This window comes from Oncorhynchus nerka, linkage group LG26, assembly GCF_034236695.1.
Source record: "Oncorhynchus nerka isolate Pitt River linkage group LG26, Oner_Uvic_2.0, whole genome shotgun sequence".
NCBI lineage: Eukaryota > Metazoa > Chordata > Actinopteri > Salmoniformes > Salmonidae > Oncorhynchus > Oncorhynchus nerka.
The window spans coordinates 48,042,191-48,066,310 of NC_088421.1; the positions used below are offsets into that span (position 1 = coordinate 48,042,191).

At 45.5% G+C, this 24,120-nt stretch overlaps 1 protein-coding gene across 1 annotated transcript; it reads left to right on the top strand.

Moving 5' to 3' along the window:
• Positions 1-149: 149 nt before the first annotated feature.
• Positions 150-19,294, top strand: LOC135564790 (germ cell-specific gene 1-like protein). The gene is made up of 3 exons (XM_065010848.1): positions 150-294; positions 15,925-16,036; positions 18,488-19,294. Exons 1-3 carry the CDS (start codon positions 183-185, stop codon positions 18,843-18,845), a joined length of 582 nt encoding a protein of 193 aa, XP_064866920.1. The 5' UTR covers positions 150-182; the 3' UTR covers positions 18,846-19,294.
• Positions 19,295-24,120: the final 4,826 nt, after the last annotated feature.

Sequence of the window (24,120 nt, forward strand, 5' to 3'; positions counted from 1 at the left end):
TATCACTTTTTTAAATGTTTCATTATTTGTGTGTGTGTGTGTGTGTGTGTGTGTGCCCGTGTGTGTGTGTGTGTGTGTGTGCCCGCGTGTGTGTGTGTGTGTATGTGTGTGTGTGCCCGTGTGTGTGTGTGTGTGTTCCAGGAGTCCTGTGGCTGTCGGTGGTATCAGAGGTACTATACATCATGCTGTTGGTGGTTGGGTTCAGTCTCATGTGTCTGGAGCTGTTTCATTCCAGCAACGTCATCGACGGACTTAAACTCAACGCCTTCGCTGCTGTTTTCACCGTGCTCTCAGGTAACACACACACACACACACACACACACACACACACACACACACACACACACACACACACACACACACACACACACACACACACACACACACGCAAACACACACATACACACACACACACACACACACACACACTGGCAACTTGAAATGGTCCACCCACACTGACAGTGTGGTGAAGAAGGCACAACAGCGCCTTCATCAGAGGCTGAAGAAATTTGTCTGGCCCATAAAACCCTCACAAACTTCTACAGATGCACAATTGAGAGCATCCTATCACCGCTTGGTACGGCAATTGCACCGCCCGCAACCGCAGGGCTCTCCTGAGGGTGGTGCGGTCTGCCCAAAGCATCACTACGTGCCCTCCATGACACCTACACAACCCGATGTCACAGGAAGGCCAACATGATCATTAAGGACAACAACCACCTGAGCCACTGCCTGTTCACACCGCTACCATCCAGAAGGCGAGGTCAGTACAGGTGTATCAAAGCAGGGGCCGAGAGATTAATAATAAGATAATAATGATGACATAATTTGCATTACTCATCTCATATGTATATACTGTATTCTATTCTACTGTATCTTAGTCTATGTATTACTCATCTCATATGTATATACTGTATTCTATTCTACTGTATCTTAGTCTATGTATTACTCATCTCATATGTATTTACTGTATTCTATTCTACTGTATCTTAGTCTATGTATTACTCATCTCATATGTATATACTGTATTCTATTCTACTGTATCTTAGTCTATGTATTACTCATCTCATATGTATATACTGTATTCTATTCTACTGTATCTTAGTCTATGTATTACTCATCTCATATGTATATACTGTATTCTATTCTACTGTATCTTAGTCTATGTATTACTCATCTCATATGTATATACTGTATTCTATTCTACTGTATCTTAGTCTATGTATTACTCATCTCATATGTATATACTGTATTCTATTCTACTGTATCTTAGTCTATGTATTACTCATCTCATATGTATATACTGTATTCTATTCTACTGTATCTTAGTCTATGTATTACTCATCTCATATGTATATACTGTATTCTATTCTACTGTATCTTAGTCTATGTATTACTCATCTCATATGTATTTACTGTATTCTATTCTACTGTATCTTATTCTATACCGCTCTGACATTGCTCGTAAATATATGTAAATATTCTTAATTCCATTCCTTTACTTAGATTTGTGTGTATTGGGTATACGTTGTGAAATTGTTAGATATTACTGGACTGTCGGAGCTAGAAACACAATCATTTCGCAAATCAATAACAGTATTTCTTGTATTTCTCATGTTTTTCTTACTATATTATTGACTTGATATTATTGACTTGAATACTGCATTGTTGGGAAAGTGCCAGTAAGCATTTCACTGTTTCCACCTGGTGCATCCTGGGAACTTGACATATAAACCCTAAAACTTGAAACAAACACTAGAGACACAGGAAGACTCTCCTGCAGTAGTTCCTCCATCGAGATCTTTTGGACAAACACATTGGGAGTGCTATCTATCTATCTATCTATCTATCTATCTATCTATCTATCTATCTATCTATCTATCTATCTGTCTGTCTGTCTGTCTGTCTGTCTGTCTGTCTGTCTGTCTGTCTGTCTGTCTGTCTTATATTCAATTCAAGGGCTTTATTGGCATGGGAAACATGTGTTATCATTGCCAAAGCAAGTGAGGTAGATAATATACAAAAGTGAAATAAACAATAAAAATTAAAAGTAAACATTACACATACAGAAGTTTCAAAACAATAAAGACATTACAAATGTCATATTATGTCTATATACAATGTTGTAACGATGTAGAAAAGGTTAAGGGTACACAAGGGAAAATAAATAAGCATAAATATGGGTTGTATTTACAATGGTGTTTGTTCTTCACTGGTTGCCCTTTTCTTGTGGCAACAGGTCACAAATCTTGCTGCTGTGATGGCACACTGTGGAATTTCACCCAGTAGATATGGGAGTTTATCCAAATTGGATTTGTTTTCGAATTCTTTGTGGATCTGTGTAATCTGAGGGAAATATGTGTCTCTCATATGGTCATACATTGGACAGGAGGTTAGGAAGTGCAGCTCAGTTTCCACCTCATTTTGTGGGCAGTGTGCACATAGCCTGTCTTCTCTTGAGAGCCATGTCTGCCTACGGCGGCCTTTCTCAATAGCAAGGCTATGCTCACTGAGTCTGTACATAGTCAAAGCTTTCCCTAAGATTGGGTCAGTCACAGTGGTCAGGTATTCTGCCACTGTGTACTCTCTGTTTAGGGCCAAATAGCATTCTAGTTTGCTCTGTTTTTTTGTTAATTCTTTCCAATGTGTCAAGTAATTATCTTTTTGTTTTCTCATGATTTGGTTGGGTCTAATTGTGCTGCTGTCCTGGGGCTCTGTAGGGTGTGTTTGTGTTTGTGAACAGAGCCCCAGGACCAGCTTGCTTAGGGGACTCTTCTCCAGGCTCATCTCTCTGTAGGTGATGGCTTTGTTATGGAAGGTTTGTGAATCGCTTCCTTTTAGGTGGTTGTAGATTTTAAGGGCTCTTTTCTGGATTTTGATAATTAGTGGGTATCGGCCTAATTCTGCTCTGCATGCATTATTTGGTGTTCTACGGTGTACAAAGAGGATATTCTTGCAGAATTCTGCATGCAGAGTGTCAATTTGGTGTTTGTCCCATTTTGTGAAATCTTGGTTGGTGAGCGGACCCCAGACCTCACAACCATAAAGGGCAATCGGTTATATAACTGATTCAAGTATTTTTAGCCAGATCCTAACTGGTATGTTGAATTTTATGTTCCTTTTGATGGCATAGAATCTGACAGAATCTGTGCAGAAGATCTAGGTGCTGCTGTAGGCCCTCCTTGGTTTGGGTGGGTACAGAAGCACCATATCATCAGCAAACAGTAGACACATGACTTTGGATTCTAGTAGGGTGAGGCCAGGTGCTGCAGACTTTTTTAGTGCCCGCACCAATTCGTTGATATATATGTTGAAGAGGGTGGGGCTTAAGCTGCATCCCTGTCTCACTCCAATGCCCTGTTGGAAGAAATGTGTCTATTTTTTGCCAATATTAACCCCACACTTGTTGTTTGTGTGGAGAAGCTGTCTTCATTAAAATATGGGGATTCTAGTGGGGGGATATAGGTAGCACACAGGAGGACGTGTTTCTCTGTTATTTTAAGATAATTTCCTTTTGAATCTCTAGCCAAATGTAAAATGTTCCTGTTTTGTCTAATTTAATGGAGTGAGTTAGGTCTGCTCTATATCAGATTAGCATAACCCCTGGTGAAACTAGTTGGTCCTCAGACAGAAGGTCTATTGCTCTGGGTGTATTATCATGTGGCTGGGTGAACCTAGTCGGTCCTCAGACAGAAGGTCTAGGGCTCTGGGTGTATTATCATGTGGCTAGGTGAACCTAGTCGGTCCTCAGACAGAAGGTCTAGGGCTCTGGGTGTATTATTATGTGGCTGGGTGAACATAGTTGGTCCTCAGACAGAAGGTCTAGGGCTCTGGGTTTATTATCATGTGGCTGGGTGAACCTAGTTGGTCCTCAGACAGAAGGTCTAGGGCGTGCTGGGTGAACCAAGTTGGTCCTCAGACAGAAGGTCTAGGGCTCTGGGTGACCCTAGTCGGTCCTCAGACAGAAGGTCTAGGGTGCGCTGGGTGACCCTAGTCGGTCCTCAGACAGATGGTCTAGGGTGCGCTGGGTGACCCTAGTTGGTCCTCAGACAGAAGGTCTAGGGCGCGCTGGGTGAACCTAGTTGGTCCTCAGACAGAAGGTCTAGGGCGCGCTGGGTGAACCTAGTTGGTCCTCAGACAGAAGGTCTAGGGCGCGCTGGGTGAACCTAGTTGGTCCTCAGACAGAAGGTCTAGGGTGCGCTGGGTGACCCTAGTTGGTCCTCAGACAGAAGGTCTAGGGCGCGCTGGGTGAACCTAGTTGGTCCTCAGACAGAAGATCTAGGGCGCTGGGTGAACCTAGTTGGTCCTCAGACAGAAGGTCTAGGGCGCTGGGTGAACCTAGTTGGTCCTCAGACAGAAGGTCTAGGGCGCGCTGGGTGAACCTAGTTGGTCCTCAGACAGAAGGTCTAGGGTGCGCTGGGTGACCTTAGTTGGTCCTCAGACAGAAGGTCTGGGGTGCGCTGGGTGAACCTAGTTGGTCCTCAGACAGAAGGTCTAGGGCGCGCTGGGTGACCCTAGTTGGTCCTCAGACAGAAGGTCTAGGGCGCGCTGGGTGACCCTAGTTGGTCCTCAGACAGAAGGTCTAGGGCGCGCTGGGTGAACCTAGTTGGTCCTCAGACAGAAGGTCTAGGGCGCGCTGGGTGAACCTAGTTGGTCCTCAGACAGAAGGTCTAGGGCTCTGGGTGTATTATCATGTGGCTGGGTGAACCTAGTTGGTCCTCAGACAGAAGGTCTGAGGTGCGCTGGGTGTTTGGACACCAGAGTTTAGACACACTGTTTGGGAAAAAGTTTATTTTCTTGTATATACATTTAAGTCATTTAGCAGACGCTCTTATCCAGAGCGACTTACAGAGCGACTTGACTGATTTGGATCAAGAAGGTCATTCTGAGAGAGATAGCGGGAGAGCTGGCCAAGGAAGGCACGTTCAAGAGTTTTGGAGAGAAAAGAAAGAAGGGATACTGGTCTGTAGTTGTTGACATCGGAGGGATCGAGTGTAGGTTTTTTCAGAAGGGGTGCAACTCTCGCTCTCTTGAAGACGGAAGGGACGTAGCCAGCGGTCAGGGATGAGTTGATGAGCGAGGTGAGGTAAGGGAGAAGGTCTCCGGAAATGGTCTGGAGAAGAGAGGAGGGGATAGGGTCAAGCGGGCAGGTTGTTGGGCGGCACGCCGTCACAAGACGCGAGATTTCATCTGGAGAGAGAGGGGAGAAAGAGGTCAGAGCACAGTGTAGGGCAGTGTGAGCAGAACCAGCGGTGTCGTTTGACTTAGCAAACGATGATCGGATGTCGTCGACCTTCTTTTCAAAATGGTTGACGAAGTCATCTGCAGAGAGGGAGGAGGGGGGGGAGGAGGAGGATTCAGGAGGGAGGAGAAGGTGGCAAAGAGCTTCCTAGGGTTAGAGGCAGATGCTTGGAATTTAGAGTGGTAGAAAGTGGCTTTAGCAGCAGAGAGAGAAGAGGAAAATGTAGAGAGGAGGGAGTGAAAGGATGCCAGGTCCGCAGGGAGGCGAGTTTTCCTCCATTTCCGCTCGGCTGCCCGGAGCCCTGTTCTGTGAGCTCGCAATGAGTCGTCGAGCCACGGAGCGGGAGGAGGACCGAGCCGGCCTGGAGGATAGGGGACATAGAGAGTCAAAGGATGCAGAAAGGGAGGAGAGGAGGGTTGAGGAGGCAGAATCAGGAGATAGGTTGGAGAAGGTTTGAGCAGAGGGAAGAGATGATAGGATGGAAGAGGAGAGAGTAGCGGGGGAGAGAGAGCGAAGGTTGGGACGGCGCGATACCATCCGAGTAGGGGCAGTGTGGGAAGTGTTGGATGAGAGCGAGAGGGAAAAGGATACAAGGTAGTGGTCGGAGACTTGGAGGGGAGTTGCAATGAGGTTAGTGGAAGAACAGCATCTAGTAAAGATGAGGTCGAGCGTATTTCCTGCCTTGTGAGTAGGGGGAAGGTGAGAGGGTGAGGTCAAAAGAAGAGAGGAGTGGAAAGAAGGAGGCAGAGAGGAATGAGTCAAAGGTAGACGTGGGGAGGTTAAAGTCGCCCAGAACTGTGAGAGGTGAGCCGTCCTCAGGAAAGGAGCTTATCAAGGCATCAAGCTCATTGATGAACTCTCCGAGGGAACCTGGAGGGCGATAAATGATAAGGATGTTAAGCTTGAAAGGGCTGGTAACTGTGACAGCATGGAATTCAAAGGAGGCGATAGACAGATGGGTAAGGGGAGAAAGAGAGAATGACCACTTGGGAGAGATGAGGATCCCGGTGCCACCACCCCGCTGACCAGAAGCTCTCGGGGTGTGCGAGAACACGTGGGCAGACGAAGAGAGAGCAGTAGGAGTAGCAGTGTTGTCTGTGGTGATCCATGTTTCCGTCAGTGCCAAGAAGTCGAGGGACTGGAGGGAGGCATAGGCTGAGATGAACTCTGCCTTGTTGGCCGCAGATCGGCAGTTCCAGAGGCTACCGGAGACCTGGAACTCCACGTGGGTCGTGCGCTGGGACCACCAGATTAGGGTGGCCGCGGCCACGCGGTGTGGAGCGTTTGTATGGTCTGTGCAGAGAGGAGAGAACAGGGATAGACAGACACATAGTTGACAGGCTACACAAGAGGCTACGCTAATGCAAAGGAGATTGGAATGACAAGTGGACTACACGTCTGAGTGTTCAGAAAGTTAAGCTTACGTAGCAAGAATCTTATTGACTAAAATGATTAAAATGATACAGTACTGCTGAAGTAGGCTAGCTGGCAGAGGCTGCGTTGTTGACTATGTAGGCTAGCTGGCATTGGCTGCGTTGTTGACACTACACTAATCAAGTCGTTCCATTGAGTGTAATAGTTTCTACTGTGCTGCTATTCGGGGCTAGCTGGCTAGCTAGCAGTGTTGATTATGTTACGTTGCGTTAAAAGAACGACAATAGCTGGCTAGCTAACCTAGGAAATCGCTCTAGACTACACAATTATCTTTGATACAAAGACGGCTATGTAGCTAGCTATGTAGCTAGCTACGATCAAACAAATCAAGCCGTTGTACTGTAATGAAATGAAATGAAAAATGTGATACTACCTGTGGAGCGAAGCGAAATGCGACCGGATTGTTGAGTGCAGAAGTTCTGTTCGGTAGACGTTGGCTAGCTGTTGGCTAGCTAGCAGAGTCTCCTACGTTAAGGACGACATAAAACTACACACTCTAAACTACACAATTATCTTGGATACGAAGACAGCAAAGACAACTATGTAGCTAGCTAACACTACACTAATCAAGTCGTTCAGTTGAGTGTAATAGTTGTGCTGCTAATCGGTAGACGGTGGACTAGCTAACGGTGGACGTTAGCTAGCTGGCTAGCTGCAGGGCAGTGTAGACTGCGTTAGGACGACGAAATACGATAATTACGCAATTATCTATGATACAAAGACGGCTATGTAGCTAGCTAAGAAGAAATTGCTAAGATTAGACAAATCAAACCGTTGTACTATAATGAAATGTAATACTACCTGCGGACCGAGTGCAGATGCAGACCCTACATCCCTTATATATTTCCTGTTTGAGTCCATATGGAGTGCAATCTGTGTCTTGTGTTTGTCCTCAGTGGGTGTGGGGGGGGGGGGGGGTTGTCAGGAGGGCTATCAGTGTGGCTGACAGGGGGGTGAGATCCCCTGGGCTTGAGGTTCTTCATTTGTCTGTCCCGCTGTGATTTCAACGTTATGGTCAGGGTCTGGGTGGACTGTTCTGCTGTGGTGTCGAGACTTTTGTCAGGTGCTGAGGTGGGCTGTTCTGCTGGCTTCTCTGTGGGGGTGGCCACCTCTCTAGTAGGTGGTTCTCTGTCACACGCCATCCCCCTCAACCTCTCCTCCAGCAGTCTGATCCTCTCTAGTGCTCTGTTCTTCTCCTGCTCATGCTTTTTATCATGTTGAAGCTGTCTCACCATTGTCCAGAGTGCAGATATGTCTCTCTCCACCTCCAGCTCTCCAGGTCTGGTTGAGGGGTTGTTGTTGTGCTGAACTGTTGTCTGGGTCTGTGCTGACTGGACTGTAATCACCTGCTGTTCCAGCTCCACCTGTCTTCCCTCCAGCAGAGTGAATTTATCCTTCATTTCAATGAGGGAGTAGTAATCTGTGCTGGGAGGTTGACTTTCCGCTTGGGGTTGCTCGTCTGTGGAGTTATATAATGAAGAGGTCTGGTCTGACCCCCTCGGGGTGGGGGTATCTTTCTCAAGGGAGAGCTTCTCCTGCTGAGCTAATTCTTTGATTAGGTGAACGTCTAGATGAAAGTGTTTGGGGGCTGCCCTGTACCATTACTGTTCCAGAGATTTATATTAACTGACTCAGAGTCCTCGTTGTCTAGTATCCTGAGTTTCCACCCCTCTTTAACACCCCCCCCCCTCTTAACAGAGGGTTAGTGTGTTAATATAAAACTGTGTCTTGCCAGGGGATGGTCTGGTTAATATAACACTGTACCAGGGGATGGTCTGGTTAATATAACACTGTACCAGGGGATGGTCTGGTTAATATAACACTGTACCAGGGGATGGTCTGGTTAATATAGCACTGTGTCATGCCAGGGGATGGTCTGGTTAATATAGCACTGTACCAGGGGATGGTCTGGTTAATATAACACTGTGTCATGCCAGGGGATGGTCTGGTTAATATAACACTGTACCAGGGGATGGTCTGGTTAATATAACACTGTGTCATACCAGGAGATGGTCTGGTTAATATAGCTCTGTACCAGGGGATGGTCTGGTTAATATAGCTCTGTACCAGGGGATGGTCTGGTTAATATAACACTGTACCAGGGGATGGTCTGGTTAATATAACACTGTACCAGGGGATGGTCTGGTTAATATAACACTGTGTCATACCAGGGGATGGTCTGGTTAATATAGTACTGTACCAGGGGATGGTCTGGTTAATATAACACTGTACCAGGGGATGGTCTGGTTAATATAACACTGTACCAGGGGATGGTCTGGTTAATATAACACTGTGTCATACCAGGGGATGGTCTGGTTAATATAGCACTGTACCAGGGGATGGTCTGGTTAATATAACACTGTGTCATGCCAGGGGATGGTCTGGTTAATATAGCACTGTGTCATGCCAGGGGATGGTCTGGTTAATATAACACTGTGTCATGCCAGGGGATGGTCTGGTTAATATAGCACTGTGTCATGCCAGGGGATGGTCTGGTTAATATAGCACTGTGTCATGCCAGGGGATGGTCTGGTTAATATAACACTGTGTGGTCATGTGTCATGCCAGGGGATGGTCTGGTTAATATAGCACTGTGTCATGCCAGGGGATGGTCTGGTTAATATAACACTGTGTCATGCCAGGGGATGGTCTGGTTAATATAGCACTGTGTCATGCCAGGGGATGGTCTGGTTAATATAGCACTGTGTCATGCCAGGGGATGGTCTGGTTAATATAACACTGTACCAGGGGATGGTCTGGTTAATATAGCACTGTACCAGGGGATGGTCTGGTTAATATAGCACTGTGTCATGCCAGGGGATGGTCTGGTTAATATAACACTGTACCAGGGGATGGTCTGGTTAATATAACACTGTGTCATGCCAGGGGATGGTCTGGTTAATATAACACTGCGTCATGCCAGGGGATGGTCTGGTTAATATAACACTGCGTCATGCCAGGGGATGGTCTGGTTAATATAACACTGCGTCATGCCAGGGGATGGTCTGGTTAATATAACACTGCGTCATGCCAGGGGATGGTCTGTGTTAATATAGCACTGTGCCAGGGGATGGTCTGGTTAATATAGCACTGTGTCATGCCAGGGGATGGTCTGGTTAATATAACACTGTGTCATGCCAGGGGATGGTCTGGTTAATATAACACTGTACCAGGGGATGGTCTGGTTAATATAGCACTGTACCAGGGGATGGTCTGGTTAATATAACACTGTGTCATGCCAGGGGATGGTCTGGTTAATATAACACTGTGTCATACCAGGGGATGGTCTGGTTAATATAACACTGTACCAGGGGATGGTCTGGTTAATATAACACTGTGTCATGCCAGGGGATGGTCTGGTTAATATAACACTGTGTCCAGGGGATGGTCTGGTTAATATAACACTGTGTCATGCCAGGGGATGGTCTGGTTAATATAACACTGTGTCATGCCAGGGGATGGTCTGGTTAATATAGCACTGTACCAGGGGATGGTCTGGTTAATATAACACTGTACCAGGGGATGGTCTGGTTAATATAGCACTGTACCAGGGGATGGTCTGGTTAATATAGCACTGTGTCATGCCAGGGGATGGTCTGGTTAATATAACACTGTACCAGGGGATGGTCTGGTTAATATAACACTGTACCAGGGGATGGTCTGGTTAATATAACACTGTACCAGGGGATGGTCTGGTTAATATAACACTGTGTCATGCCAGGGGATGGTCTGGTTAATATAACACTGTGTCATACCAGGGGATGGTCTGGTTAATATAACACTGTACCAGGGGATGGTCTGGTTAATATAACACTGTACCAGGGGATGGTCTGGTTAATATAACACTGTACCAGGGGATGGTCTGGTTAATATAACACTGTGTCATGCCAGGGGATGGTCTGGTTAATATAACACTGTGTCATGCCAGGGGATGGTCTGGTTAATATAACACTGTACCAGGGGATGGTCTGGTTAATATAACACTGTACCAGGGGATGGTCTGGTTAATATAACACTGTACTAGGGGATGGTCTGGTTAATATAACACTGTACTAGGGGATGGTCTGGTTAATATAACACTGTACCAGGGGATGGTCTGGTTAATATAACACTGTGTCATGCCAGGGGATGGTCTGGTTAATATAACACTGTACCAGGGGATGGTCTGGTTAATATAACACTGTGGGATGGTCTGGTTATATAACCAGGGGATGGTCTGGTTAATATAACACTGTACCAGGGGATGGTCTGGTTAATATAATGCCAGGGGATGGTCTGGTTAATATAACACTGTGTCATGCCAGGGGATGGTCTGGTTAATATAACACTGTACCAGGGGATGGTCTGGTTAATATAACACTGTACCATAACACTGTACCAGGGGATGGTCTGGTTAATATAACACTGTGTCATGCCAGGGGATGGTCTGGTTAATATAGCACTGTACCAGGGGATGGTCTGGTTAATATAGCACTGTACCAGGGGATGGTCTGGTTAATATAGCACTGTGTCATGCCAGGGGATGGTCTGGTTAATATTACACTGTGTCATGCCAGGGGATGGTCTGGTTAATATAGCACTGTACCAGGGGATGGTCTGGTTAATATAACACTGTGCCAGGGGATGGTCTGGTTAATATAACACTGTGCCAGGGGATGGTCTGGTTAATATAACACTGTACCAGGGGATGGTCTGGTTAATATAACACTGTGCCAGGGGATGGTCTGGTTAATATAACACTGTACCAGGGGATGGTCTGGTTAATATAGCACTGTGCCATGCCAGGGGATGGTCTGGTTAATATAGCACTGTACCAGGGGATGGTCTGGTTAATATAGCACTGTGTCAGGGGATGGTCTGGTTAATATAACACTGTACCAGGGGATGGTCTGGTTAATATAGCACTGTGCCATGCCAGGGGATGGTCTGGTTAATATAACACTGTACCAGGGGATGGTCTGGTTAATATAACACTGTACCAGGGGATGGTCTGGTTAATATAACACTGTACCAGGGAATGGTCTGGTTAATATAACACTGTACCAGGGGATGGTCTGGTTAATATAACACTGTGCCAGGGGATGGTCTGGTTAATATAGCACTGTACCAGGGGATGGTCTGGTTAATATAACACTGTACCAGGGGATGGTCTGGTTAATATAACACTGTACCAGGGGATGGTCTGGTTAATATAACACTGTACGAGGGGATGGTCTGGTTAATATAACACTGTACCAGTGGATGGTCTGGTTAATATAGCACTGTGCCATGCCAGGGGATGGTCTGGTTAATATAACACTGTACCAGGGGATGGTCTGGTTAATATAACACTGTGCCAGGGGATGGTCTGGTTAATATAACACTGTACCAGGGGATGGTCTGGTTAATATAACACTGTGCCATGCCAGGGGATGGTCTGGTTAATATAACACTGTGTCATGCCAGGGGATGGTCTGGTTAATATAACACTGTGTCATACCAGGGGATGGTCTGGTTAATATAACACTGTGCCACCAGGGGATGGTCTGGTTAATATAACACTGTGTCATGCCAGGGGATGGTCTGGTTAATATAACACTGTGTCACCAGGGGATGGTCTGGTTAATATAGCACTGTACCAGGGGATGGTCTGGTTAATATAACACTGTACCAGGGGATGGTCTGGTTAATATAGCACTGTACCAGGGGATGGTCTGGTTAATATAGCACTGTACCAGGGGATGGTCTGGTTAATATAGCACTGTACCAGGGGATGGTCTGGTTAATATAACACTGTGCCATGCCAGGGGATGGTCTGGTTAATATAGCACTGTGCCATGCCAGGGATGGTCTGGTTAATATAACACTGTGCCAGGGGATGGTCTGGTTAATATAACACTGTACCAGGGGATGGTCTGGTTAATATAACACTGTGCCAGGGGATGGTCTGGTTAATATAGCACTGTGCCAGGGGATGGTCTGGTTAATATAACACTGTGTCAGGGGATGGTCTGGTTAATATAACACTGTGCCAGGGGATGGTCTGGTTAATATAGCACTGTGTCATGCCAGGGGATGGTCTGGTTAATATAACACTGTGTCATGCCAGGGGATGGTCTGGTTAATATAACACTGTGTCATGCCAGGGGATGGTCTGATTAATATAGCACTGTGCCATGCCAGGGGATGGTCTGGTTAATAGGCTTGGTAGTCCATCTCCTTGTCCTAGCAGGCTTGGTAGTCCAACTCCTTGTCCTAGCAGGCTTGGTAGTCCAACTCCTTGTCCTAGCAGGCTTGGTAGTCCAACTCCTTGTCCTAGCAGGCTTACCAGTCCAACTCCTTGTCCTAGCAGGCTAGGTAGTCCATCTCCTTGTCCTAGCAGGCTTGGTAGTCCAACTCCTTGTCCGAGCAGGCTTGGTAGTCCAACTCCTTGTCCTAGCAGGCTTGGTAGTCCAACTCCTTGTCCTAGCAGGCTTGGTAGTCCAACTCCTTGTCCTAGCAGGCTTACTAGTCCAACTCAGCATTCAGTCCTCATAAAGTTAAATATATCATTGTAATGTATTGTTCTTCTTTTGAACATAAAATATGGCTTCAGACTAAACATTTCTCACTCAGTTCCAGGTTGGATGGTGTTTTCAGGTTGTTAGCCAGAGCATTTGCTGTATAGCTTGGGCCTCACAGGTAATTCCGTCCAATATCAGGGTGGGGGTTTTGAGTTTTTATCTGGAGCGAAGGTTATGCTGTGGAGGGTAGAATCCTGTACATGTCCCTGCCAAAAAATCCAAGTTTATCAAACTCCAAATCTATATTTTTCCTAGAACATGCGGAAAAATGCAGGAGCTCATCTGCTCATGACCTCTCTGACCTCTGTGTTCTATCTCTCTGGTGGTATCTCTCTCTCTCTCTCTCTCTCTCTCTCTCTCTCTCTCTCTCTATCTCTCTCTGTAACTCTCTCACTTCCTCCTCCTCTCTTCAGAGCAGGTCAGAACCATAGACACCAGTGAGTAATGACTGCTTCCACTGGCTGACATTCATACTGTGTGTGTGTGTGTGTGTGTGTGTGTGTGTGTGTGTGTCTCTCTGTGTGTGTCTCTGTGTGTGTGTGTGTCTCTCTCTGTGTGTGTGTGTGTCTCTCTCTGTGTGTGTGTGTGTGTGTGTGTGTGTGTGTGTGTGTGTGTGTGTTCGTAGCTGTTTCAGCCCAGCTGCTGTAGTCGCAGGACAGCTGTTGCTGTCGCAGGCAAATGGCACCCTATTCCCTACATAGTGCACTACTTTTGACCAGAACCCACAGAGACAACAAAGGGAATAGGATTATATGCGTTAAAAACAACAGCTGCATGTCGGTGTTGTAATCCATTTACACAGAGCATTGGCCTCTTATTGACTATCTATATATCCTTTAAATGTTATTTCATGTGTTTTTATGAGTCATTACCATATATAATGTAATATATGCTCATATAGATGACAATGTGTTTATGAGTCATTACCATATATAATGTAATATATGCTCATATAGATGACAATGTGTTTATGAGTCATTACCATATATAATGTAATATATGCTCATATAGATGACAATGTGTTTATGAGTCATTACCATATATAATGTAATAAATGCTCATATAGATGACAATGTGTTTATGAGTCATTACCATATCTAATGTAATATATGCTCACATAGATGACAATGTGTTTGAGTCATTACCATATCTAATGTAATATATGCTCATATAGATGACAATGCATTTCTGAGTCATTACCATATATAATGTAATATATGCTCATATAGATGACAATGTGTTTATGAGTCATTACCATATATAATGTAATAAATGCTCATATAGATGACAATGTGTTTATGAGTCATTACCATATATAATGTAATATATGCTCATATAGATGACAATGTGTTTATGAGTCATTACCATATATAATGTAATATATGCTCATATAGATGACAATGTGTTTATGAGTCATTACCATATCTAGCGTCCCACCTCGTCAACAGCCAGTGAAACCGCAGGGTGCCAAATTCAAAACAACAGAAATCTCATAATTAAAATTCCTCAAACATACAAGTATTTTACACCATTTTAAAGATGAACTTGTTGTAAATCCAGCCACATGGTCCTATTTCAAAAAGGCTTTACAATGAAAGCAAACCAAACGATTATGTTAGGTCAGAGCCAAGTCGCAGAAAAACACAGCCATTTTTCCAGCCAAAGAGAGGAGTCACAAAAAGCAGAAATAGAGATGAATGAATCACTAACCTTTGATGATCTTCATCAGATGACACTCATAGGACTTCATGTTACACAATACATGTATGTTTTGTTCGGTAAAGTTCATATTTATATCCAGAAATCTGAGTTTCCATTGGCGCGTTATGTTCAATAGTTCCAAAACATCCGGTGATTTTGCAGAGAGCCATATTAATTTACAGAAATACTCATAATAAACATTGATAAAAGATACAAGTGTTATTCATGGGATTTGAGATCCACTTCTCTTTAATGCAACCGCTGTGTAAGAATTTTAAAAAACTTTATGGAAAAAGCAAACCATGCATTAATCTGAGTACAGCGCTCAGACAACAAATCAAGCCAAACAGATATCCGCCATGTTGGAGTCAACAGAAGTCGGAAATAGCATTATAAATATTAACTTACCTTTGGTGATCTTCATCAGAATGCACTCCCAGGAATCCCAGTTCCACAATAAATGTTTGTTTTGTTCGATACTGTTCATCATTTATGTCCAAATACCTCCTTTTTGTTCGCATGTTTAGTCCAGTAATCCAAATTCACTGTGTATTTGATAGGCCAAGAGTTGAAAAACTACAAACCTCAGATTTCCCACTTCCTGGTTGGATTTCTTCTCAGGTTTTTGTCTGCCAAATGAGATCTGTTATACTCACAGACATCATTCAAACAGTTTTAGAAACTTCAGAGAGTTTTCCATCCAAATCTAATTATAATTATATGCATATTCTAGCTTTTATGGCTGAGTAGCAGGCAGTTCAATTTGGGCACGCTTTTCATCCAAAATTCCCAATGCTGCCCCCTACCCTAGAGAAGTTAACGAGAATTTAAGCTTTCTGCCAATATCAGATGTGTCTATGTCCTGGGAAATGTTTAAACCTCTGTGTTTGTGTGTGTGTGTGTGTGTGTGTGTGTGTGTGTGTGTGTGTGTGTGTGCGTGCGTGCGTGCGTGCCTGCCTGCCTGCCTGCCTGCCTGCGTGTTTCTCTGTATCTGCGTCTCCTCAGGTCTGCTAGGCATGGTGGCCCATATGATGTACACCCAGGTTTTCCAGATCACAGTTAGTCTGGGTCCTGAAGACTGGAGACCCCACTCCTGGGACTATGGATGGTCCTTCTGGTCAGTACTCATACTGTCTGTCTGTGTGTTTGGTATGAGTAATGACTGTTCCTCTGGTGAGTACTCATACTGTATGTCTGTCTGTGTGTTTGGTATGAGTAATGACTGTCTGTCTGTCTGTCTGTCTGTGTGTTTGGTTTGAGTGATGACTGTTCCTCTGGTCAGTACTCATACTGTATGTCTGTCTGTGTGTTTGGTCTGTCTGTGTGTTTGGTATGAGTAATGACTGTTCCTCTGGTGAGTACTCATACTGTATGTCTGTCTGTGTGTTTGGTATGAGAATAATGACTGTTCCTTCCTCTAGTGAGTGATGACTGTCCCTCTGGTGAGTACTCATACTGTCTGTCTGTGTGTTTGGTATGAGTGATGACTGTCCCTCTGGTGAGTACTCATACTGTATGTCTGTGTGTTTGGTATGAGTGATGACTGTTCCTCTGGTCAGTACTCATACTGTCTGTCTGTGTGTTTGTTATGTGTGATGACTGTTCCTCTAGTGAGTACTCATACTGTCTGTCTGTCTGTCTGTCTGTCTGTCTGTCTGTGTGTTTGGTATGAGTAATGACTGTCCCTCTGGTGAGTACTCATACTGTCTGTCTGTGTGTTTGGTATGAGTGATAACTGTCCCTCTGGTGAGTACTCATACTGTATGTCTGTGTGTTTGGTATGAATAATGACTGTTCCTCTGGTCAGTACTCATACTGTCGGTCTGTGTGTCTGTGTGTTTGGTATGAGTGATGACTGTCCCTCTGGTGAGTACTCATACTGTCTGTCTGTGTGTTTGGTATGAGTGATGACTGTCCCTCTGGTGAGTGTCTGTCTGTGTGTTTGGTATGAGTGATGACTGTCCCTCTGGTGAGTACTCATACTGTATGTCTGTGTGTTTGGTATGAGTGATGACTGTTCCTCTGGTCAGTACTCATACTGTCTGTCTGTGTGTTTGTTATGTGTGATGACTGTTCCTCTAGTGAGTACTCATACTGTCTGTCTGTCTGTCTGTCTGTGTGTTTGGTATGAGTAATGACTGTCCCTCTGGTGAGTACTCATACTGTCTGTCTGTGTGTTTGGTATGAGTGATAACTGTCCCTCTGGTGAGTACTCATACTGTATGTCTGTGTGTTTGGTATGAGTAATGACTGTTCCTCTGGTCAGTACTCATACTGTCGGTCTGTGTGTCTGTGTGTTTGGTATGAGTGATGACTGTCCCTCTGGTGAGTACTCATACTGTCTGTCTGTGTGTTTGGTATGAGTGATGACTGTCCCTCTGGTGAGTACTCATACTGTCTGTCTGTGTGTTTGGTATGAGTGATAACTGTCCCTCTGGTCAGTACTCATACTGAAGCCATATCGTTGTCTGAATATGATTGGTTACTTACTGTACATTTCTCCAGTGAAACACTGGTGTCACAGTCGACAAGCAGCAGAAATGGTGTAGTATATAAACAAGTGATTCCAGAATGCACTGAACATTCTAGAAGTTCTATTCATTCCATGTCATTCTACACTGTCCATCTCGGAACACAAGCAACATCTCCATCTAGAAACCAGCTGACGACCGACCGTTGTGTCCATATCAACCCAGCCGTATTTACAAACACCAACACATATGGCTGTTTTCTCTAGGGGCTTCGTCCCAAATGGCACCCTATTCCCTACATAGTACACTACTTTTGGCCAGAGCTCTATGGCACCCTATTCCCTACATAGTGCACTACTTTTGGCCAGACTCCGCCTTCTGCGCATAGGGTGCCATTTGGGTGTACCTTAGATTGTCCTTGACTTTCTATCTTCCACGTCTATGGCCGGAGCTAGAGAAGACAGCTGTTGTCTGGGACACGCACACGCAGATACACGCACACTCACAAACACACACTCAAGAGGAAGAAGAGGTATTTCCATTGGCTGAATCAGTCTCTCTCTCTCTCTCTCTCTCTCCCCCTCTCTCTACCTCTCTACCTCTCTCTCTACCTCTCTCTCTACCTCTCTCTCTACCTCTCTCTCTCTCTCTCTCTCTCTCTCTCTCTCTTCCCTCTCCCTCCCTCTGTCTCTCTCTCTCTCTCTCTCGCTCTACCTCTCTACCTCTTTCTCTAACTCTCTCTCTCCTCTCTTCTCTCTCTCCTCTCCCCTCTGTCCCTCTCTCTCTCTCTCCCTCTCCTCTACCTCTCTGTGTGTCTCTCTTTCTCTAACTCTCTCTCTACCTCTCTCTCTCTCTCTCTCTCTCTCTCTCTCTCTCTCTTTCCCTCTCCCTCCCTCTGTCTCTCTCTCTCTCTCTCGCTCTACCTCTCTCTCTCTCTCTCTCTCTACCTCTCTACCTCTCTCTCTCTCGCTCTCTCTCCCTCTCCCTCCCTCTCTGTGTGTCTCGCTCTCTCTCCCTCTCCCTCCCTCTCTGTGTGTCTCTCTCTCTCTCTCTCTCTCTCTCTCTCTCCCCCTCCCTCTCCCTCTCCCTCTCCTCAGCCTGGCATGGGGCTCCTTCACCTGCTGCATGGCAGCTTCCGTCACCACCCTCAACTCCTACACCAAGACGGTCATCGAGTTCCGGCACAAACGCAAACTGTTCGAGCAGGGTCTCAGGGAGGAGCAGAACTACCTCGACCAGGAGGCCTTCCATTACTTCAGGGACCGCTCCCTCCAGTCTATATCCAGCTCCATGGAGGTCTACCCTGGGCACGGGGGAGGAAGGCTGCCTGGGGGGCCTGGAGGCCTGGCGGGGTCCAGGCTGGTTGGAGTACCAGGGAGAGGGAAGATGAGGGGGTCCTCAGGTTCCATCGACCTGGGAGAGAACTCTGAGTCCCTGGGGGAGGAACAGTGCTGAGAGAGAGGGGGAGTGGAGGGTTGCGAAATTCTAGTAACTTTCCAAAAAATCCAAGGTTTTCCAGAAATCCTGGTTGTAAAATTCTGGGACTCTGTTGGGAATAAAAAGCATAAAATTGGGAATCCTACAACCAGGAGGAAAAACCTGTGGATTTACAACCCTAGTGTTGAGAAGTTGATGAAGACGATGCTGATCTCGGATCAGTTTTTGTATTTTGGGCACCAATGGTTCAGGTTAGGAGAGGTGTATATAGTGTCATGCTTTGACCTGAACAAGTAGTGCACTATACTGTATACAGGGCCTTGTCATGCTTTGGTCTGAACAAGTAGTGCACTATACTGTATACAGGGCCTTGTCATGCTTTGGTCTGAACAAGTAGTGCACTATACTGTATACAGGGCCTTGTCATGCTTTGGTCTGAACAAGTAGTGCACTATACTGTATACAGGGCCTTGTCATGCTTTGGTCTGAACAAGTAGTGCACTATACTGTATACAGGGCCTTGTCATGCTTTGGTCTGAACAAGTAGTGCACTATACTGTATATAGGGCCTTGTCATGCTTTGGTCTGAACAAGTAGTGCACTATACTGTATACAGGGCCTTGTCATGCTTTGGTCTGAACAAGTAGTGCACTATACTGTATACAGGGCCTTGCAAAAGTATTCATCCCCCTTGGCGTTTTTCCTATTTTGTTGCATTACAACCTGTTATTTAAATTGATTTTTATTTGAGTTTCATGTAATGGACAAACACAAAATAGTCCTAATTGGTGATGTCACGTTCTGACCTTTATTTCCTTTGTTTTGTCTTTATTTAGTCTGGTCAGGGCGTGAGTTGGGGTGGGCAGTCTGTGTGTTTTGTCTTTATTTAGTATGGTCAGGGCGTGAGTTGGGGTGGGCAGTCTGTTTGTTTTGTCTTTATTTAGTCTGGTCAGGGCCTGAGTTGAGGTGGGCAGTCTAAGTCTTTATTTAGTATGGTCAGGGCCTGAGTTGGGGTGGGCAGTCTGTTTGTTTTGTCTTTATTTAGTATGGTCAGGGCGTGAGTTGGGGTGGGCAGTCTGTTTGTTTTGTCTTTATTTAGTCTGGTCAGGGCCTGAGTTGGGGTGGGCAGTCTGTTTGTTTTGTCTTTATTTAGTCTGGTCAGGGCGTGAGTTGGGGTGGGCAGTCTGTGTGTTTTGTCTTTATTTAGTATGGTCAGGGCGTGAGTTGGGGTGGGCAGTCTGTTTGTTTTGTCTTTATTTAGTATGGTCAGGGCGTGAGTTGGGGTGGGCAGTCTGTTTGTTTTGTCTTTATTTAGTCTGGTCAGGGCGTGAGTTGGGGTGGGCAGTCTGTGTGTTTTGTCTTTATTTAGTATGGTCAGGGCGTGAGTTGGGGTGGGCAGTCTGTTTGTTTTGTCTTTATTTAGTATGGTCAGGGCGTGAGTTGGGGTGGGCAGTCTGTTTGTTTTGTCTTTATTTAGTCTGGTCAGGGCGTGAGTTGGGGTGGGCAGTCTGTTTGTTTTGTCTTTATTTAGTATGGTCAGGGCGTGAGTTGGGGTGGGCAGTCTGTTTGTTTTGTCTTTATTTAGTATGGTCAGGGCGTGAGTTGGGGTGGGCAGTCTGTTTGTTTTGTCTTTATTTAGTCTGGTCAGGGCGTGAGTTTTTATTTAGTATGGTCAGGGCGTGAGTTGGGGTGGGCAGTCTGTTTGTTTTGTCTTTATTTAGTATGGTCAGGGCGTGAGTTGGGGTGGGCAGTCTGTTTGTTTTGTCTTTATTTAGTATGGTCAGGGCGTGAGTTGGGGTGGGCAGTCTATGTATTTATTTAGTCTGGTCAGGGTGTGAGTTGGGGTGGGCAGTCTGTGTGTTTTGTCTTTATTTAGTATGGTCAGGGCCTGAGTTGGGGTGGGCAGTCTGTTTGTTTTGTCTTTATTTAGTATGGTCAGGGCCTGAGTTGGGGTGGGCAGTCTATGTCTTTATTTAGTATGGTCAGGGCCTGAGTTGGGGTGGGCAGTCTATGTATTTATTTAGTCTGGTCAGGGCGTGAGTTGGGGTGGGCAGTCTGTTTGTTTTGTCTTTATTTAGTATGGTCAGGGCGTGAGTTGGGGTGGGCAGTCTGTTTGTTTTGTCTTTATTTAGTATGGTCAGGGCGTGAGTTGAGGTGGGCAGTCTGTTTGTTTTGTCTTTATTTAGTATGGTCAGGGCGTGAGTTGGGGTGGGCAGTCTATGTGTGTTTTGTCTTTATTTAGTATGGTCAGGGCGTGAGTTGAGGTGGGCAGTCTGTTTGTTTTGTCTTTATTTAGTATGGTCAGGGCCTGAGTTGAGGTGGGCAGTCTGTGTCTTTATTTAGTATGGTCAGGGCGTGAGTTGGGGTGGGCAGTCTGTTTGTTTTGTCTTTATTTAGTATGGTCAGGGCGTGAGTTGGGGTGGGCAGTCTATGTGTGTTTTGTCTTTATTTAGTATGGTCAGGGCGTGAGTTGAGGTGGGCAGTCTGTGTCTTTATTTAGTATGGTCAGGGCCTGAGTTGAGGTGGGCAGTCTATGTCTTTATTTAGTATGGTCAGGGCCTGAGTTGAGGTGGGCAGTCTGTGTCTTTATTTAGTATGGTCAGGGCCTGAGTTGAGGTGGGCAGTCTGTGTCTTTATTTAGTATGGTCAGGGCGTGAGTTGGGGTGGGCAGTCTGTTTGTTTTGTCTTTATTTAGTATGGTCAGGGCCTGAGTTGGGGTGGGCAGTCTGTGTGTTTTGTCTTTATTTAGTCTGGTCAGGGCCTGGTTGGGGTGGGCAGTCTGTGTCTTTATTTAGTTGGGGTGAGTTGGGGTGGGCAGTCTGTTTGTTTTGTCTTTATTTAGTATGGTCAGGGCGTGAGTTGGGGTGGGCAGTCTGTGTGTTTTGTCTTTATTTAGTATGGTCAGGGCGTGAGTTGAGGTGGGCAGTCTGTGTGTTTTGTCTTTATTTAGTATGGTCAGGGCGTGAGTTGGGGTGGGCAGTCTGTTTGTTTTGTCTTTATTTAGTATGGTCAGGGCCTGAGTTGAGGTGGGCAGTCTGTGTCTTTATTTAGTATGGTCAGGGCGTGAGTTGGGGTGGGCAGTCTGTTTGTTTTGTCTTTATTTAGTATGGTCAGGGCGTGAGTTGGGGTGGGCAGTCTATGTGTGTTTTGTCTTTATTTAGTATGGTCAGGGCGTGGTTGAGGTGGGCAGTCTGTGTCTTTATTTAGTTGGTCAGGGCCTGGTTGAGGTGGGCAGTCTATGTCTTTATTTAGTATGGTGTTTTGTCTTTTATTTAGTATGGTCAGGTGGGCAGTCTGAGTATGGGGTGGGGGGTGGGCAGTCTGTTTGTTTTGTCTTTATTTAGTATGGTCAGGGCCTGAGTTGGGGTGGGCAGTCTGTTTGTTTTGTCTTTATTTAGTATGGTCAGGGCGTGAGTTGGGGTGGGCAGTCTATGTCTTTATTTAGTATGGTCAGGGCGTGAGTTGGGGTGGGCAGTCTATGTCTTTATTTAGTATGGTCAGGCTGTGAGTTGGGGTGGGCAGTCTGTTTGTTTTGTCTTTATTTAGTATGGTCAGGGCGTGAGTTGGGGTGGGCAGTCTGTGTGTTTTGTCTTTATTTAGTATTTGAGTTGTGGGCTCTGTGTGTTTTGTCTTTATTTAGTATGGTCAGGGCGTGAGTTGGGGTGGGCAGTCTGTGTGTTTTGTCTTTATTTAGTCAGGGCGTGAGTTGGGGTGGGCAGTCTATGTCTTTATTTAGTCTGGTCAGGGCGTGAGTTGGGGTGGGCAGTCTAAGTCTTTATTTAGTATGGTCAGGGCGTGAGTTGGGGTGGGCAGTCTGTTTGTTTTGTCTTTATTTAGTATGGTCAGGGCGTGAGTTGGGGTGGGCAGTCTGTTTGTTTTGTCTTTATTTAGTATGGTCAGGGCGTGAGTTGGGGTGGGCAGTCTATGTATTTATTTAGTCTGGTCAGGGCGTGAGTTGGGGTGGGCAGTCTGTTTGTTTTGTCTTTATTTAGTATGGTCAGGGCGTGAGTTGGGGTTTAGTATGTATTTATTTAGTGGTCAGGCGTGAGTTGGGGTGGGCAGTCTGTTTGTTTTGTCTTTATTTAGTATGGTCAGGGCCTGAGTTGGGGTGGGCAGTCTGTGTGTTTTGTCTTTATTTAGTCTGGTTGGGGTGGGCAGGTTTGTTTTGTCTTTAGTCTGGTCAGGGCGTGAGTTGGGGTGGGCAGTCTGTTTGTTTTGTCTTTATTTAGTATGGTCAGGGCGTGAGTTGGGGTGGGCAGTCTGTTTGTTTTGTCTTTATTTAGTATGGTCAGGGCGTGAGTTGGGGTGGGCAGTCTGCTTGTTTTTCTATGTTGGTTTTTGTGTTCAGCCTAGTATGGTTCTCAATCAGAGGCAGGTGTTGTTAGTTGTCTCTCATTGAGAATCATACTTCAGTAGCCTGGGTTTCACTGTTGAGTGGTGGGTCGTGGGTGTTTGTTTCCGTGTCAGTGTTTGTCGCCACACGGTACTGTTTCGGTTTCGGTTCATGTTCACGTTTATTGTTTTGTTTTTCATAGTGTTCAGTTCATATCTTATAATAAACGTTATGGACACTTACCACGCTGCGCATTGGTCCTCCGATCCTTCTCGCTTCTCCTCCTCAGACGAGGAGACGGAATGTCGTTACAGGTGAAGTGAAATTTAAATAATTTCTTTTTTCAAAACATTCTAAAAAATAAGAAACGGAAAAGTGGTGTGTGTATACAGTGGGGCAAAAAAGTCAGAGACAAATTTGTGGAGATCAGGGTTGGGTTATAAAAAAATATCTGAAACTTTGATCATCCCACAGAGCACTATTAAATCCATTATTAAAAAATGGAAAGAATATGGCCCCACAACAAACCTGCTAAGATAGGGCCACCCACCAAAACTCATGAATCTGGCAAGGAGGGCATTAATCAGAGAGGAAACAAAGACACCAACGATAACCCTGAAGGAGCTGCAAAGCTCCACAGCGGAAATTGGAGTATCTGTCCATAGGACCACTTTATGCAGTACACTCCACAAAGCTGGGCTTTATGGAAGAGTGGTCAGGAAAAAGCCATTGCTTAAATAAAAAAATAAGCAAACACGTTTTGTGTTCGCCAAAAGTCATGTGGGAGACTCCCCAAACATGTGGAAGAATGTACTCTGGTCAGATGAGACTAAAATGGAGCATTTTGGCCATAAAGGAAAACACTATGTCTGGTGCAAACACAACACCTCTCATCACCCGAGAAGACCATCCCCACAGTAAAGCATGGTGGTGGCAGCATCATGCTGTGGGGATGTTTTT

What these genes read in the sequence shown, in the direction of transcription:
- LOC135564790 (XM_065010848.1), top strand. Translation starts at nt 183, where the DNA reads ATGCTGTTGGTGGTTGGGTTCAGTCTCATGTGTCTGGAGCTGTTTCAT. An exon ending in TGTTTTCACCGTGCTCTCAG is followed by an intron (nt 295 to 15,924) that starts GTAACACACACA and finishes GCGTCTCCTCAG; the next exon opens with GTCTGCTAGGCATGGTGGCC. An exon ending in GACTATGGATGGTCCTTCTG is followed by an intron (nt 16,037 to 18,487) that starts GTCAGTACTCAT and finishes CCCTCTCCTCAG; the next exon opens with CCTGGCATGGGGCTCCTTCA.